Source organism: Puccinia triticina, chromosome 3A, assembly GCF_026914185.1.
Source record: "Puccinia triticina chromosome 3A, complete sequence".
Classification (NCBI taxonomy): domain Eukaryota; kingdom Fungi; phylum Basidiomycota; class Pucciniomycetes; order Pucciniales; family Pucciniaceae; genus Puccinia; species Puccinia triticina.
The window spans coordinates 2,396,329-2,414,178 of record NC_070560.1 but is presented as its reverse complement, the minus strand read 5'-3'; the positions used below and the strand labels follow the sequence as shown (position 1 = coordinate 2,414,178).

General features: G+C 45.7%; 4 protein-coding genes across 4 annotated transcripts; 1 reads left to right on the top strand and 3 right to left on the bottom strand.

Annotated features, from left to right (window-relative positions):
• Positions 1-1,442: 1,442 nt before the first annotated feature.
• PtA15_3A286 (uncharacterized protein) lies at positions 1,443-2,385 on the top strand (the record flags this gene model as incomplete). The annotated part of the gene is made up of 2 exons (XM_053167239.1): positions 1,443-1,707; positions 1,787-2,385. The coding sequence occupies 2 exons, from the start codon at positions 1,443-1,445 to the stop codon at positions 2,383-2,385; spliced, it is 864 nt and encodes a 287-aa protein (XP_053018476.1).
• Positions 2,386-4,045: 1,660 nt separating this feature from the next.
• On the bottom strand, positions 4,046-7,332 carry PtA15_3A285 (uncharacterized protein; the record flags this gene model as incomplete). Its single annotated transcript, XM_053167238.1, has 15 exons — positions 4,046-4,329; positions 4,411-4,566; positions 4,642-4,731; positions 4,799-4,930; positions 5,045-5,230; positions 5,303-5,398; positions 5,466-5,546; positions 5,613-5,642; positions 5,704-5,934; positions 6,247-6,453; positions 6,534-6,737; positions 6,879-6,950; positions 7,072-7,107; positions 7,214-7,234; positions 7,323-7,332. The coding sequence occupies 15 exons, from the start codon at positions 7,330-7,332 to the stop codon at positions 4,046-4,048; spliced, it is 1,836 nt and encodes a 611-aa protein (XP_053018475.1).
• Positions 7,333-9,392: 2,060 nt separating this feature from the next.
• PtA15_3A284 (uncharacterized protein) lies at positions 9,393-10,701 on the bottom strand (the record flags this gene model as incomplete). Its single annotated transcript, XM_053167237.1, has 5 exons — positions 9,393-9,552; positions 9,658-9,904; positions 9,994-10,090; positions 10,187-10,359; positions 10,464-10,701. The coding sequence occupies 5 exons, from the start codon at positions 10,699-10,701 to the stop codon at positions 9,393-9,395; spliced, it is 915 nt and encodes a 304-aa protein (XP_053018474.1).
• Positions 10,702-15,050: 4,349 nt separating this feature from the next.
• PtA15_3A283 (uncharacterized protein) lies at positions 15,051-17,559 on the bottom strand (the record flags this gene model as incomplete). Its single annotated transcript, XM_053167236.1, has 4 exons — positions 15,051-15,068; positions 15,262-15,576; positions 15,655-17,072; positions 17,148-17,559. The coding sequence occupies 4 exons, from the start codon at positions 17,557-17,559 to the stop codon at positions 15,051-15,053; spliced, it is 2,163 nt and encodes a 720-aa protein (XP_053018473.1).
• Between the last annotated feature and the right edge of the window lie 291 nt (positions 17,560-17,850).

Below are 17,850 nucleotides of genomic sequence, written 5' to 3'. Positions count from 1 at the left end.
TCTTCCCATTCTACACGCTTTTGTCGCCATCTTCGCCGCCATCGTTGTTGTTTATCACCACATTATCCCCGCCAACATCGTCTACATCTATCCCCATTTTTTGCTCGTCGTCTTCCTCATCATCGTCGCCGCCCAATGCCACCGTGTTTGGCTCCGTTGCGCTCAGCTTTCTAGCCCCCAGCTTACAATCACCCTCGCTCTTGAGATTTCTGATTTGTGGGTCTCATCTTGTCTGTTTATATTTGCCTGTACTTAGAGATATCTCTTCATGTCGATGCACCCACTCGTAGAATATATTATAATCATCATTATCACGTTGCGCTTATGGAAAGAAAATACCGCACATCTACGGGCGTGTTGTTTTCGCACTGGTTCCGGTGAGGAATCCAGGTCCGCAAAAGATGTTCCAAAATATTATTTTTTTTCAAGCCTACTCCTTGGAGGCGGTTTGAAATGTAAAGTTCCTCCCAGATGCTCAAGCCGAAATGTGCTGATGATGACTTCCAAGTCCCTCCTTTGGATGCTTTCATGGGAGAGGCGCTTTGAGCCAGCTGCGCGCGGAAATACCAGGCCCAAAGCTTGCCTTGGGGCTGCCACGGGCGAGTCTGCTGAGAGACAGAGGGGTAATCCGCCAGACCTAGCACAGCTTGCCACAAGCCCCTTCTTCCGGGGCCTTGCCGGGGAGACGTGTATGTACTCGCCGGGCAGGAATCTTTACTCCGCTTGCCGGTCATGATTCCTCCTCGGCGAGCACGTCAGCAGCTCCCGCTTGCCAGGGATGTTTCCTGCACTCGTCTCATCCTCAGGTTATCCTTTTTTGCAAGTCATGGTTACCTGGTTACAAAATTGTGACCGATCACACTTGAGTGAGGACAGCCTGTAGCAGCTGTAACATTCATGGACGCGCCCGAGCGCGCCCACCCGTAACTTCTTCCTCCACCGGAGCGTTGCTTCGCGACGACGCTCGGCTCCTCCGAGCTTGGGACTTGACTATGTACAATTCTTTCATCTGCATCTGATACATTCATTTTCTTTGTCGGCATGGTTTCCACTCGGTGATCACCATGTGGAATCGACCATTCATTCATGCCAGTTTCCATTCATCACCTGGGCATTTATTCACCTACATAGAGCACCATGGCAAGAAACTTCGTGTCGGGCAAGTCGGTTATTTGCAGCCGCTTCATATTTTATCCAGCTTGGTGGTCGCTAGGTACTTATGTACCATCTGCTAACTTTTGATTTATCGCCATTTTCAAGAACATTTTAATTTTGGGCTCTCTCTCTCTCCGGGGTATCATCTAAGCAGCTATCACTATCGGGTTCTACTTTAACAGCTATCACTATCGGTCCGGTACCGCTTATCTTTTTCGCGTTTCCATTCTTCGACGAATCTAATTTCTTGGTTTTCAGCGCTTTCTTCATCATCCCGGCGTATTACCATGTTCCCCACGGCAGTCCATGTCTCGCATCACATGCACTCACCTCTCATCAGCTGGGAAGGAGTAGCGGATCCGGAAACAGCCTTGAAAAGGCTTGGCTTCGTTGAGGCACCGAAGATTGTTTGCTCGCTCCTGGATCACTCTGAAGACCACTTGGCGGACGCTTCGGTACCTGGATCTGACAGTGACTGCAGCATTTCCAGCATCACTTCATCTTCTCCAAAATCCAACCGGTCCAGTTTTCCTACTCTGACCTCCGATGATTGTAAGTCTTCTGCAGACTTTCTCCAGTCGAGTATCTAGCTAACTCAATCAATACATGAATCCCTCGGACTCGCTACCAGACCCCGTTATACAAGTAAATGACACCGACTCTACATGCCACGGACTTGATGCACTTACTTTCAACGCCCGAAGCGATATTCCTCCACTGAGTCACGGCCATGATGAATCGCCTATCAATCTCGGGAAATACCGCAACCATGGCGCTGCACCATCCAATGCTCGAGCTAGTCGAGACCGGCCTTCTTTCTCCACAACAGTAGTCGTCAATTTAACTTATCCCGACAACCTAGCTATCGCTAATCGAGCGCCGAAGAGAAAAACTATCGGCTCAAAAGTTCATTTTCAAGTCTTGATAGGAAGTTTAGCGCAATCTCTCTCTATATTCCCCGAGCTCATCGATTTAACGATCCAGCAAAACTCACAGTTAATCAAGTTGTCACCCATCGCCTCCCCTCACCAACTCGGATTTTCAGGCGGTTTGACGGTCCAAGTCTGGGTGCGAGAGCTGCCCACAACAGCGCCCTCAACTCTACCTGCTTCTCTCGATCAACCCCGTCGGATTCCAGGTACGAAATGGATCCACAGTTTTCCATCGATGAAATACAAATTCGGTCTTCCATCGTGTCCTAAGTACTCAGGCAATCCCGTATCAATTTAATTCATCATGGGTCAACCAAAAGCTCCGCGCTCGATTGCAGTCCTGTGCCCTCGGAAGTAACGTGTGGTCTTCTCGAAAATCTCTCAATTCCCGAAAGCTCGTGTGGACCAGAGTATCATCTACGATAATTTTAGGTGGAAGGTTCAGACATTAAAATTAAATCATCTACACACTTTTCTCTTATGTTGTATTCAAGAAGCACGAAGCTTGTCCCAATAATCGACATGGAGCTTGTACTCATGATCATCAGCATGAATAATCTTTAGAGGTAGTATTGCAGAGTCTTACAGTCTTAATTGATATCAATCTCAGAGCGCGTCATCTGGCAAATTTAGGCTGATATTATAAGGGCTGATAATTGAAATTCTCTCCAGGGGAGACAGATTCTCTTTCGAAGTAGAATTGATCTGTGTCCTCAAATTTTCGTGTTATATATATGGCCAGAAAGGGGGATACATACTCCTCGCTAAGCGGGCTAATACTACAGTCTCCGGAAGCTGATGGTGCACCCATGCCAAATTTCTGAGTTCCTTCGGCGAGCTGGTATGTACACCCGGCCGAGCTATAGTTTCGTATGACAAAACTCTACATAGCTCGTCAAGCGCTGCTCACCAAGGACTCCCGGCGAGCTTCTCAGCTCTCCGAGGACTGCCGGAATGGCTATACAAAGCCTCAGCTCGCGGATGACTCTTTGGCGAGCTCTAAACCTTGCTGGGGGTCCTTAACATGCGGCTGGGTTTTCTCTCCAAAGTTCCACTGCGAGCCAGTTTCGTGCCCGCTCGCCAATGAGGTTTCTCCTGGCGTTGGCAACAGCTACTAAGTCAGCTTGCCAAAAAAACTTAACGAACTTGTGGGGCCATCCCTAGGTTTCCGCACATCTGTTCCATTGGTGAGATCCGGACGTCGTTGCAATCAGAAGGATATGTGCATGCATGAAATGTCCGGGTACATTTATCAATACCCTAAAAAGATTCCTTCTACCATTTTCAAGGATAAAATAAGACATAGAGAAGACATGGTGGCAACGCAAAGATGAAGTTAACCAAATTAAGGGAAAAATTTAGATCATCCTCCCCAAAAAGAATGATATGATTCTTTCTGTGATACATTGGCTAACTCTCTCAAGATAGCATACACGAGGGGAATCAACCAAACGCGCATCATGATTGTGACAATGAATTTGAATTTGCTCAAAATATGGTTGGCATCATAGCACAGGTCAAGATCACTTGTTATTTCCATAAGTAAAAAAGTAGTGACTGAACAAACCCAAGTATAACAGAAGTTGACTTATGAAAGAGTGGTAGAAAGTGATGAGTGAAGAAAAGCAATGAAAAAGACAAATGATTCCAACGTTCTCCAAGAGACAAATCATATCTCAATATTTTCCTGAAGAATGTTAGGAGACAAGATTGTGATAAAATGAAAGTAAACAGTATCCAAAAGCAGCCTGGAAGCAAGAAAAAAAATCTTTAACTGGTGTGTGTATTTGATGCGCAGAAGAGGAGTTCAAATTTGGGTGCCATTTTTATGTGTGGTGTATTGATTTATCTAATGAATGTGGGAGGAGAATAAAACTGAATGTATTTTCAGGTTTATTCAAAGTCTGATGCAATGATCAATTCTAGGACTCTTCAAAGAAAATGTGAGCTAATGATATCTAGGCAGCCTTTGGTGGTGCCTGGGCAGTTGATTTCCTCTTGAATATTTTATTGAAGAATTTCTTCATATTGTCCAACCATCCACTAATTTTAGACTTGATCCTTTGTATGAAACTTGCCTTGGTCTTGGGTACTTGTTGAGTGGGAGTAGTATTTGGGCTATTGGGATTGCTGCGGTCTTGGGGCTTGTTGGTGTTAGGATTTTTGGGGTCTTGAGGATTGTTGGGGTCTTTAGGATTGTTGGGGTCTTTAGGATTTTTGGTGTCTTGAGGCTTGCTGGGGTCTTTAGGATTGTTGTTGTTAAAAAACAGGCCAAGATTGTTAGATAAGTCAAGTTAGATTTCCTGAATCTGAATTTACTCACTTTGATGACCCCGAGATTCAGGGGGTGTTCTGTTATCAGAGGCAGAACGTTGATTGCCACTTGCATTGGGTCTTCCATTGCCATTGTGTCTAATTTCGGTAGTAGTATATTGATAGGGATTTGCAGCATAATTTTCATTGTTCTCACCCCCACCTGCTGTTGTTGTAAAATTATCCCAATTTTTCTCAGAGATCAATTAAATAGGAATGTCTTGGATGTAATCTGACTCACCTGGATTTTCAGGATTCCTAGTATTATCATTGCTGGTCTGTAAGATGTGTTCATCATCTACTTGACCATCTTGGTGGGGTGGTGGTGGGTCTAAAACATGCATCAAATACTTCAGAGAATGAACACAAATTTCCTTGATTTAATTATATGTACTCACCGTGAGTGTCCCTTTCAGAATCTCTATGTTCTTGGTTATTGGTTTCTGGATTTTGTTCACCATGTCTTCCGTTTGGTGAAACTGGTTCTTCAACCCGTTGATGGGGAGTTTTTGCAGTTGGAGTTCGAACATCTTTTGAAGATGAATAAAGAAAGTAATTGTGTTTTTTGTTATATTTTTAAATAAAGGATATATTCAGCTTAAACATAGTTAATTCTTGTATTGAATTAGTCTTTGATAACTTACGTGAATCTAAAGTAACCCCTTTTATTACTTCCCCCTCTTTTCCTCCACTCTTGAACAACCCTGCAAATGATTTAGCCCACCCTACTGGATGACTCGCCAAATAACTCGCTCCTGATGATGTTTTTCTCCACCCATATGTTACCCCGGACACTACTGCGGCTCCAATTCCCTTTGGTTTAGATTGAGCTTGAGATCATTGCAAAACCAAGAAATTTCAATACTCCATGCTTCAACTTAGAAACAATCCCAAACACTTACTTGGGGGATGAGCAGCATTTTCGTGAGGCACACGCTCTTCTTCATGTTGCAACCCATCTTGATCCCGAGTTTCATTGGTATTTTCACTTTGATGTCCTGGATTTGTTCGAAACAAATTGGTAAATAAATTTTTACATTGGTTGCAGGGAAATCTTCAGCTTACCATTAGTGCGAGAACCATCCACTTGATTCTGATTCTTATCATTATCTTGTTGATTTAAATCATGTTCTGAAGTTTCTGGAGCTTTATATTAAAAGAAGAGAAAAAAATGAATCCCATTTCATCATTGAAGAATTTCGAATAGCTTACTTTGAGTCTCGGGGTTTCCACTTCCTGAGCCTGCATGAATGGAAGTTAGCAAAGTTTTTTTGTGTTTGGGAGAGGGACTTTTTTAGCCTACCTTTATGATTTTCAGGGTTATTGGGGTCTTTCACTGGTTCAGTTATAGGCTGCTGATTATCATTCAGTTGGTGTTGATTTTTTATGGGCGGGTCATTTTTACCCCCTGATTGAGTTTGTTCAGTGGCTTCACGCTGTTGGTTATTTCTGGGCGGGTCATTTTTACCCCCTGATTGAGTTTGTTCAGTGGCTTCACGCTGTTGGTTATTTCTGGGCGGGTCATTTTTACCCCCTGATTGAGTTTGTTTGGTGGATATAGGCTGTTGGTTATTTCTGGGCGGGTCATTTTTACCCCCTGATTGAGTTTGTTCGGTGGATATAGGCTGTTGGTTATTTCTGGGCGGGTCATTTTTACCCCCTGATTGAGTTTGTTCAGTGGCTTCACGCTGTTGGTTATTTCTGGGCGGGTCATTTTTACCCCCTGATTGAGTTTGTTCGGTGGCTTCACGCTGTTGGTTATTTCTGGGCGGGTCATTTTTACCCCCTGATTGAGTTTGTCCAGTGGCTTCAGGCTGTTGGTTATTTCTGGGCGGGTCATTTTTACCCCCTGATTGAGTTTGTTCGGTGGATATAGGCTGTTGGTTATCTCTGGGCTGTTTTCGTGGATCTATTGTTTCTGCAGGGACTTCAACTTCTCTCCCATCCGTGATCACTTTTCTGCTTCCATCTTTATTGTAAACAAGACTGAAGCTAGTATCTGGATTCTCGGCAATTCCATTGTTGCCACCGTTTTCCAAGTGTATTTCCTGATCTGCTGCAACCAGGTAATTTCAATATTAAGTGAGTGCGAATTCTCATATTGATACTGATAGAAGGAAGTTTTCAGCTCACTTGGACCACCACCCTCCCCTTCGCCGCTGTGTGCATTCTTGACAGGTGGGGTTGGCACTACTGGTTGTGGGTAGTTGTAAACAACGAGTGAAAGCAATTCATTAATCAGATTGAATTCATAAACTTCAAACATTAACTCTTGATACCTACCATTCTCCTTACGGGGCTCTGTAGGCTTAGGTGGGATAAGACCATCTTTTGGGGCTGAATAGGTGCAGGAATAAGTAGATGCATGTTAGTCATGATATCAAATGGGCAAAGCTCAAAGAGTTCAATCCGCTTGCTTATGAACAGCTCAATGTTTAATTCTTGATGGTAGATGGCATTTTTTCAAAGGGAACTTACCATCGAATGGATGCGGGACAGCCGAGGTGATAGGGCGTTGTCTCCCCAAATTTAATGTGTCACCATCCTTGACTTTACATCAGCGACGAATTATTTGCCATACGTTTGAAGGGTAATTGGATGGTTAGTTCAGCACCGCCACATACTTTCCAATGAACGTTAGAGATGTGAGCTGAAAAGCAAAACCACTTACGGATCCCAGAACCACGACCAAGTCCTGCAGTTTCGGCTGATCTCAGGGGTTTTGTTGACAGAATTGTCATGGATGAAAACGTCAGCAGGCTCCTCGAATGAACATAACAACAACCCTTCACGCGTAGCTGTTAAGCACTAACCAGTGTGGATACCACTATCCACTGCAAAACAACAAAAATCAGTTTCCAAAATCGCAAAGATTCACATTGGGTCATTTGGATTAAAGGCCGTTTGGAACAATTGACGTACAGCCTTGCATTCGCCTCCTTAACCGTTGGCTGCATTGGGGACCAACAGCATTTATAACTCCTCTCTTGACTAGAGGTTTTGAAGGCGATAATGGATGCGCGGATACGCTGCAGTACTGTAGTAAATAAAACGAGAGTAAGAGATGGGTAAATAATAACATGACTGCTGGTGCTTTCAATAAATATGTGTGCCAATAAATAGTATTAGTGAGTATTGGGCTGGAGCTGGTGGTGAGGAGAGAGCTGGGACGGTCCGGAAGAGGCAGGCCTACTGGGCTATTTATATTGTCATTTCGTGTGTGGCTCTTCTTGGTGAGCGGAAGGTATCACCTTGCACAATGTCATGGCGTCCTCGCTATTGCACAATCCCCACAGGCTGTAAGCCAAGCGCATCCTCTCCGTGAGACGGTTAGGCAATTGTCTCGCCGAGGGGCCTTGGATAAGGCTATGTCGCTATGTTGGTTGACCTGGATCTAACCCTCTACTGGATAAAATGAGTTTTAGCTAGCTGTTGACCAACCTCGAAGTCAACAGCCAGTTGCTGTGACAGTCGGTCTTGGACCGCCTGGAGTCGCCTGCCTACCGTGATTCCCAAGGGGTCTAATTCCAAGGGTCGAGTCGAGGTCTCCTCTTGAGTGTCGAGTTACAGTCCCGCCAAGTCTCCGTAGCGGTGTTGGCTGGTTTCGTCGAGAAAGCTATGAGGGTCCGGGTATTCGCCCTTGACGCAACCCAACTAATAACAATTTCGACTTGAGCCGTTTGGGTGAAGTCGGTTGACAAGCTCCCTGCGGCCTGGGGCCCACAACACACGTCATCTTCACAACTCACGTTCCAACGTGTGGACTTAGCTGCCTCGCGAACATGAGGCATGGGCAAGAAGCGGGGAAAATCGTAGTACTTTCTGGATACATACTATCGAGTTTCGTTCAGATACTATCATGACCCAGACTCCGTGACGATGGCCGAGAATCAGATGCAACCTATGCTGACCTAGTTCGCAGTGAGCTTACGCGGGCTCAAACCGTGAACTTCCTGGCCTTTTGTTCCTTGGCTCGTCATGCTAAAGCCAGTGAGCCATGAAAGTTTGACCGTCGAAGAAGAGTGTTGAGATTCAATCCTCGGGCCTTTGTGGTCCTCGCAAGAGGAGAACACTCGGAAGCTCATCGCTTGACAATCAAGCGGCGACTGCGTTGCTTCAAATGATCCTAATTAAAGATCATCGAAATCTAGCTGGGTCGATTGAACTTGAATCAAGCTGACCAACAGAGGAACCTGGCTTCGCTTCGTTCAGATCGATTAGTTCTTCTTCATCAATCAAGGCCAACGCTTTCAAACTTGATCTTGACCGAATCTCTCCCCCAGTTATCGATCGATGAGTCCTTTCCGACAAAGCCTTTCATCTGTATGAAAGAGAATAGAACTGTACTGAAAATTATAAAAGCTTGCAAGAAATATAACCTTTGTTCAAATTTCTACAGTGGGACATGGTATATCGAGAGTCTTAATTCACTTTGAGCTTTCCATCATTTCCAAACATGCACGGATTCCTTGCCCTCATCACAGTCTCCAGCTGAGGCGTGGCGTGGAACGGCGGAGCATTATGTCCCCACCGAGTGCTACGAGCGGTGGCACTTTCTTCACCACGTCAGACGTCCGGGGGTACATTGCATGTTGCAGTCAGCTCTTTAACAGACTGCGCGCATGGATAGTTATGGAGTGGCGTGCATATGTACTAGCAGACATTTTGGTGCGATTGGTTTGGGTTTGATTGAACTTTCTGACACATGTGTCTATACCCATGGTGCTTTGGATTCCTTGACTCGTGATAAATTAAAATTTGCGGGGTGATTTCAAAGGTGAATGACATCCCCACAAATCTAGCTCGCTGCAGCTGCAACATGGTGAAAGGTAACAAGCGAGGCTGGGAGTTGGTGCAATCCAGCAGCAATGAGCTCAGGAGAGGATGAATGCATCAGGCATAAACGTCTGAGAGATGATATTATTACAGACCATTTCTTTGCCACGGTAAATTTGATCTCGACTCAAGAAGGGCAGGGAAAGCAAAGATGAATTACTGCTTAGCAAAGGTGACTTTAATTTTATGTTCACCATCAAATTTGTAGTTATGCAGGGCGTCTTTGGCAACGCCTGAGCTGGTAGCATCCACATACTCCACGAATGCGATGTTGGATCGACCCGGGATCGTTCGAACTTCCACCAGATTGGGATACCTGAGTCATCGAAAGATTATGATCAACATCCTGTCTTTTTTTATTTCTTGGCACGAAAGAAAAAAACAAAGTGATGGGCATGAGATGAAGAGAAGAAACTCAAACTGTTTGAACAAGACTTCGAGGGCGTCCTTCCCGGCGTTTTCGGGAAGATTCTGGATGAATAAGATTTTATTGGGTGGTTGATATTCATCGGGCATTTGGACGATTTTCCTGTTGGAGGTGGAGGCGGGCAAAGTAGTGGTGGCAGGTGCAGCGGCACCACCGGCTGAGGCAGCCTCGGCTGCTTTTTGCGCAGCTTCTTTAAGCGCAAAAGCTTTCTTCCGCAGTGGGTTCTCTCGACGAGATCGTTCTGTTATTGAACAATACAAGATCTTAATTTCAATCGCTGTGATCTCATGGGTACTCTCAGTTCATCGACTGGAGTTACAGATCACTCACTTTTTTTCAATAGTCGTTCAGCTTTGTGGGTTTCAAAATCATCCGGCGTCTTCCGCTTGACTACACAGTCGGCTGGAGATCGCGCGAATGCGATTTCCTGATGAACACCACTATTCAAGTTAACAAACTGTTTTTTGTTGTTGTTGATTCTCCCTAAAAAACAGATAATGAGGTCGTGAGATTGTTAACGTACAATTGGTTTTCCGTATAGGGGGAACCCTTTGACTTCTTTGACTGCTTTCGCAGCCACCTCTCGATCGGCAAACGCGACGAAAGCCTGCCCTCTCATCCGAACTGATCGATGGGCGACCACATCCAAAACAGGACCGAAGTTTTTCAACAAATTCTTGAGGGTCTGTTTTAAAGCTAATAAGAAGATGCAGTCGGGATTGTTGGCCCAAGCACGCACGGTCAGAAATCGAATATCCAGTTGTTTTGGCAGGGATTGTGGGAATTGTGACATGACAGACCTGGCAGTTTGACCTTCTCGTTCAAGTTATTCAGGTAGACTGTTTCTGTTGCGTCATCAGGGATTTTATCTGACTGCTCGGGATCTTTCTCTTCGATCGAGGTGGTAGGAATGGCGGAATCCGATGGACCAGGAAGGGCCTGTGAGGTTTCGGTGGGTTTCACATCTGAACCGGCCGGTAGTGTTGGTATTGTCGTGGCTACCACCGGCTTGATTTCCCCAGCAGCATTGGCGGGCATCGTTGCAGATGATTGTACTGAGGTCATGGCTTCCGTTTTATCTCGACTCGTAGGTGGTGTGAAATGCCGTGGTTCGTTGGCTCTTAGACGTCCGGGCCGACACCAAGGAGGCCCGATCTCAAAGCTTCGGTGTCCCCCTAAGGCCCACGGGGCAATTGTCCGGTGTCACTTCCCATCATCTCTTGGTCCCTTGCAGTTGTGGATACAGACCCAAAAATTCTAGATTTTCACAGGGAAATCTAGATTTTGGGACTCCAGATCACTTCTGGGAGGCCCTCAGATCTTATTCACCCAGTCTCCAGATTGGAGGAGACAGACTACAAAAACAGCATGGAAGAAGTCATTTTTGGACTACATGTTTCTGACCAATGATGGCAAGTACATATCAGTTTTTACCAATTCAGGCCGTCTGCCCAGAACTCTAATCAATCAGCTTGCACCTTGAAGAATAAGAATCAACTTTGCTTTAGATGGTCTCATCAAACACCCAGATTCTGTAGACTCTGACCATTTTGGCGGTGGAAATTAACAATTATAACTGAAATTCAACAAGAATATATGACTTATTATTGGAATATAGATCAATGAAAAACAATGCCTAGTAAGTGAAACTGAGGGGTTGAATAGAAAAACACAAAAAGGAAGCCAAGTGCAATCATGGAATTGGAAGAAAAATAAAAATGAGGAGAATCTTGAATCATATGAACAATTTGGGAAATGTTGAAAAGTCAAACCAAATCTCCTAAAATTGCATTTCATACAAAAATCAATTGATGCTAGAAAAATAGTGATCCACTCTATGTAGAGAGATCATCTGCTAACAGTAAAAGGATATGAATTTTCAACTGAAGCTTTAATTATCGGATCCAAAGGAAAGCTGTTTACTCAAAAAATTGATTTGTGTTGTGCAACTTAAGCCTAATTTTCTTCTCCACTGATTCAACTTTCTTATCTTTATATGCTTTCATTTTTGCCAGTGCTTCATCAGGAATAGGTAGGTGGTGTTCACATTTTCTCACACTTTCTTTTAATTTGTTGCTGATTCTTGTTCTTGAGGGAAACTTTGCTGTGTTTTGGGAATCAGAATGATTTTTATTTCAGTCCTATCTCACCTGAGTGCATATTAAAATGTTGTTTTGAGGACCCACATTTTTTATTTTCAGTAATCACTCCACCATCTGAGACTGTTAGAAATTGGAGGATAGGGAAAATAAATTAGCTATAATGTTATTCAAATTTTGTAGATCAATTCAAAACAATCAGAATGTTCCGTTTATTGCATCATTGATTCATCAAATGGTTTTAGTTGTGTAGATTTAGAGTTGGGAGGACTTATCCCCTCATCTTCTTTTCTGAGAGAAGGTAAAGGGTGTAATATGTTGCTGAGGAGAATTTCTCCCTGAAATCTGGTACAGGGCCTACTGCATGCTCAAAAAGACTCCTTTTTGGCAAGCTGAAACAAAAACCCCAAACTGGGGCGCAACCAAAAGCTGTTCCTGTGGCTAGAATTGAGCAATCAACATCACAGGTTTTTTTTTCCATTGGCCAACATTTGGGGCCACTTTCTCCACTTTTTGGGAGTTTTTGCTCAGTGAGAAGTTTGAAAGAGCCTTTTTAAATGAAGGATATTTAATAAGATTGCTAGAAATAATTTGACTGACCTGATCCTAGATGATCTTCATCTTCTGAGTGCTCATCTGCTGAATTTCCTGAAAGCCTTTCTTCAACAGGATCTATTACAATACCAGGTTTGTATAATTCAATATTTATTCAATTTGGCCAATTTTTAACATTTATTCTGTTTAATTACCATTTCTGATGTGTTCAATTTTTTTTTCACTAATTGAAGTACGCGAAGTTCCAGATTCAGAAGATATATGACCCTGTGGACTGGTCTTTCCTTTTATAAGTGATTTGAACATGGTTTTTTTCTTATGGGTAGCTGTATATTTTGAAGATCAATTGTAGAAAAAATCAGCAATTATAAGTGTGAATCTCTGGATTATTCAGAGCAGTCACTCTCCCCCTCAACTGGTAGGGATAAGTTTGAGTATGGACTGAAATTTAGATATGTTGATGTACCTTCTTCATTTATCCCTAATTCTTGAACTGGCAACTTCTTCCATTCATGGTTTCCCCCTAAATATATGGTCAAAAATAAATTGATTAAATTTCCTTTCTTTTTCCTCAAAATGTGAGCAAGGAATAAATTAACCTGGTGTTTTAGCATCCATTAATTCTCCAATTTTGTTTTCTTCACCAAATGCACAAAAAAACGTCAACTTTTACTTTGAAGTTCAAATGGGAAGACAAATTTGAATTCTTGGAAAGGGCACTTACCTTTCCAGTACTTTATAATTCCCCACCATTGCCATTTTATAGAACCATATTTTGACATTAGTGGAACTTTTTGTTTGGTAAGTTTGATTGTATTTCAAAATTAGTTAAATTTTTAATCCAAAGAAGTTTTGGGTCTACATTTTAGTAAATAATCTCTTTTCTTTTGTATTACATATCAGAGAAAAAGCTGAAATCCAAGGCAACTTACGTCTTGGTCTTGGTTTTGGTTTTGGATCATCAGGCACAGATTGCACCTTGGTAACTACATTCCCAGATTTTGATTCTAAATATGCATTCATGCACATGTGACATAGGAAGTTCTGAGTTGAAGAATATCTATAAGACTAACCTTTCGCTACACCTTCTGCAGCAACCACCAAATCTAAACAAAAATTGAAAATTGGTTATTTTTATGCAAAGTCAAGTTCTCTCTTCCCACTTTGGAAATTCAATCAAACTTAAATTGGGTGTGAGAAAAGTGAAATACCTCTTGAAAAAGCTTCTGTACACGCTCTCTTCGCCAGCCAGTGGCAGCCAGATCTTTCAGGAAGCTCTGGAACTTCTCTTTTGGCCAGAGGTTTACTAGAAAGTGAAAGTGGATGTGCTGAAGCACCAAAGTAATGTAAAAGCTGAGCAAAAATCAAGGCCTTCATTGATAACATGACTGTGGGTGGCTTTGTTGATCGAGGTAAAAGATGAGGACAGATGAGTGAGAGAAAAATCCAACTGGGATGGAATTTGGTCACGTGACAAATTATTTCCGGGTTGTCAAATATGTGATTTTATGATACCCAACAAGGAATTGTGGGCGTCTCAGCAAAAAGTGAAACTTACCAAATGTTTATCTTATCCTGTAACACTTAAAAATACCCTGGCCATACGTGGATGGAAATATACATACCCAGAGTTAGGGCGGCTGTACCTGTGTCATACAAGTCTCTTGCTCGGGTCGGACTTGGCCAGGTAAGCTGAAGCATAATCAACCCACCAGTGGCATTGCCGCAGCGAGGGACGCCCGCCTCTCCACGAGCAGAAAAGAATGTATCCGTAGTAGTACTCAGACCTATCTCGAGCAAACAGATCAGAGCGGCTTGTGACATTTTTGACAGGCACTCAGCTGAGGACTTGTTTTGTTTGATAACTTCAAAATTTATAAAAAGTCCACAATGCCGTTGGCCATGAGGCTCTACTTCTGACTCTAAAAAATGCAAAATTTCGCCATACTCACAGCCTACTGAGCGCTGTAGGGTCTCTCTGTAGTAGCGCAGGGCCAGGCTCGGCACCAAGGACTCCAATTTCTGCGGCTGATGTCTTCCTTTACCTCTGTACTCTCAGTACCTTTGATGACTGGTTGAGACGTGGTAAGGACGAGACTTGATTCAAGGCGACACAGAAAAGACACATACCGTCGAATTGCTCTGTGACACAAAGCAGGTTTTTTCACACAGAAATGACGAACAATGCTGCGGCTAATGATGATGGTGTTTTTACAACATGGAAAAAGGAGCCCAAGAAAGGATGAGAAGGTGTACAAAAGGCCGGAAAGAGTGTGTGGTGTGTTCAGTAGTGAGACGTGAAACAAATGGGGTAAGGGTTATTAAGGGAATGAATGAGTGAATGAATGAATGACTGGGGGGATGATGGAGGAATGATCAAGGAATGAAGGAATGAGAGGATGAGAAGATGCTTGATGTTCGAAGTAAATCCATGAACGCGTATGAGAGAAAGCAGGAGAGATAAAAACGAAGGCAGCGATCTAAGCGTGACACAGATATTAAGGAGAACCACAAATAACGATACCAATAAAGATAATAATCCTACATGCTATTAATAAGTATAAATATATGTCTGCAATTAGAATGATAGGGAGAGGGGGATGGGGCGAGATGAGGGATTAACATTGGATGTATTGATGGTGGTGGTACATGCCTCACAAACCCAAAAAAAAGATGTAAATAGATTATATATGTACAGAATGCGCAAAGAACAAATGGAAGCCGATGAATCGATCAATACTTCCTGGACACCTGCACGCACACACAGTAAGAAAAAAAGGGGAGAAGGTAAGCAACACAAAAGGGGATAGGGAGAAGGGAGAGGAAGAAGACGGACCTTGATGAAGATTCTGAAGAGGCTGACGACGAGGACGAGGGTGTAGAGGGCGAGGCCGGCGAAGATGATGGAGACGAGGGACGCCTGAAGCTCGCACAGATTGTTGACCTGTCGAGGGTCGGAGATGAACGGAACAGGGGGCGAGAGATGGTCGAGGGTAGTGCGGACGATGGTGTTGAGCACGTCCTGGGAGAGCGTCGGATGGGCGGCCTTGATCGTCGCCAGACGGCCCGCGAGCTCCGCCGGCACCCTCGGCATCCCCGCGACCGCACTCGGGGCCCGTTGACAGCCCAGCGGACTCCGTAGCTCGTCGTTCATCGTCAACGCTAGCCCCGCTGACCATAGTGACACAAACACTAGCTCGGATAGGGTGTGGAACATCTTCCAGCTCACGCTCCAGATCCCGATCGGCGCGCCAAAGTACTATTCCATCGGACAATAAAACATCAGAAATCTTCCAGCGTGGGTTTTCCAAAAAAAAAAAAAAGTGTTGGGACTTACTTCGCAGTAGATGGCGAAGAGGTTGTGCAGCAAGCCCATGGGCGCGGCGACGAGGACGAACATGGTGCTAGCACCCAGGACCCCACTGGCGCCAAGCTGGAGTTCAGTTTTACGGATGGTGGCGCAGAGGCCGAGAGCGATAGCGGTGAGAAGCAAGTTGATGAGGCGGCAGAGGAGAGGAGCGGTAGGATGATGCATGAAGAAGGAGCCGATGCGGGCGGTGCGGCTTCGAGGGTCATGATTAGTGGCGGTATGGAGGGAGCTCGAGTAGGGTTTCTTGGCATGCAGGTTGTCCATGCTTTCGTCGAAAGGATGGTGAGTGCTGCGGGGCTTATGGTGAACGCTGACGCCCTCGAAGATCTGCTGTTGTTGGGAGGGTGTGAGGGACATTTTGCGGGAGAAGGCGGAGAGGGGGAAGTCGGTGGGGGGATGGTGGGTGTGGCCGAGGTCGAGGACCTCGTCGTCGGTCGTCGTTGGCTTGTAGAGCGGCGAGAGGCCGGGGAGCGAGCCGTATCGTTGGAGATCGAAGTGGGGGTCGTTGGAGTCGAGGGACGAGTAGCGGGTTGAGTGGGGCGAGGCGTGGCGCTTGAGGAGCGCCAGGATCTTGCGCCGGTCCTCGTCGATCTCCACCATCTCTAGTCGCGGCGTGGCGAGTGCGGAGTGGTCGATGTTGTCGATCCGTCGGTCGTCGACCAGATGGCCCACCCCGCCGATCCCTTGCCCCCCTCGACTGAGATACTCCTCCACCTTGCGCCGGTACTTGGTGGGCAGCGTGAACTGCCACCATCGGTCGTCCGGCGGCGGCTGGTGTGGACTCAGCCGAGGGCGGCCCGTCGGCGTCTCGCTTCCCTGCTCGAGATCCGGGTCTTCTTCTCCGGCCTGGTTGAAGCTGTCTTCCGTCGCCCGTTTCCTCTGCCCATTGATGGTGATCAGCGGCCGGAAGCGCTGGAAGACTGGGGAGGGTGTCGTCATGGCTCGGTACAGCGACCGTCGGGTAGTGCTAGGGCCAGGGTTTGCTTGGGGATTGCTGCTACTGGGAGTGGATGGCGGCCGATATTGTTGTGATCCAAGCTTGTGGACTGGTTCGGTTGATGAACTCTGAAGATTGTGGCGGAGGTTGTTGACCTGGTCCTGTGTGATTGTCCACTCATGTTCTGTGAATGGCGAGTCGGGTACTAGGGTTGAGTTGGATACTGAATATCGTGGGAATTTTGAGATAGTTGCATTTTTCGAGTCGTCTGATTGGTGTTGTTGGTCTTGTTGTTGATGGTACTCTGGTTGGTGGGGTTGAGGCTGTGTCCGCTGAGGTTGGAAGTCTAGTTCGGAACGAGAAGGGTTTGGCGATTTGAGGGCGGGTGTGGGTGGGATAGGGAGCGGCTGGAAGAGCAGATCATCATCGTCGTGACCCTTTGCCCAAGCTATTTGAACGGTGCGTGTTAATTCTGAGGCTAGTTGCTAGGGCTATCAGGTCACAAACAAGGAAATCTACTGACGGGGGAGGGTGTTGACTTTGGGGCGGCCGTTTGACTTGACGAGTTTTGACGATGACGAGGGAGTAGGGGCGGAGGGAAGGGTGGGTGTGTTTTCGAATGATTTGAAGCTGCTGGAGTGGGAGTGGCTGTCCTGGGACTGTTGGACAGAATGGTTCCGACTGTGGGCGCAGAGCGAGTTTGCTGAGTGGAGCGAGTCGGATAGGTTTGAGCCTTCTGAGTGGTAGTGCTGGTTTGCGTATGGGTCGGGGGATACGGGCAGGAAGGCTTCGTAGGGCGAGCTAGATGAGCAGTGGAGCAGGGGCAGTTCGTGGTGGTGGTCGCTGGTGGATGGAGGGAGTGGGTTGAGGGGGATGGGCATGTTCGAGCTGGCTGTCGGCCTGCGGTTGCGGGTGGCGGTGGGGTTGGCGGCCATGCTTCTGTGCGAGGGTTGTTGGGATTGCTGAGTTGTTCGTTTTCTTCTTCTTTAGTTGTTCCTGGCCATCGCGATTCGCCCGAGACTGCCTGGGCCCTGGACTGGCTTGGCTGGCGAAGAAGTCATATGCGAGCTGATCCGAGCCCCGGCCAGTCTGGCTGGCTGCGGAGCGGGTCGGACACAGCCTTCAACACCGGGCTGGTTCAACTTCGTCAATCCACTGGCTAACAACTCTTCAGAAACCAAATACCGAACATACTTGGATAGAAATCAGCCCTCATACGCAGTTTC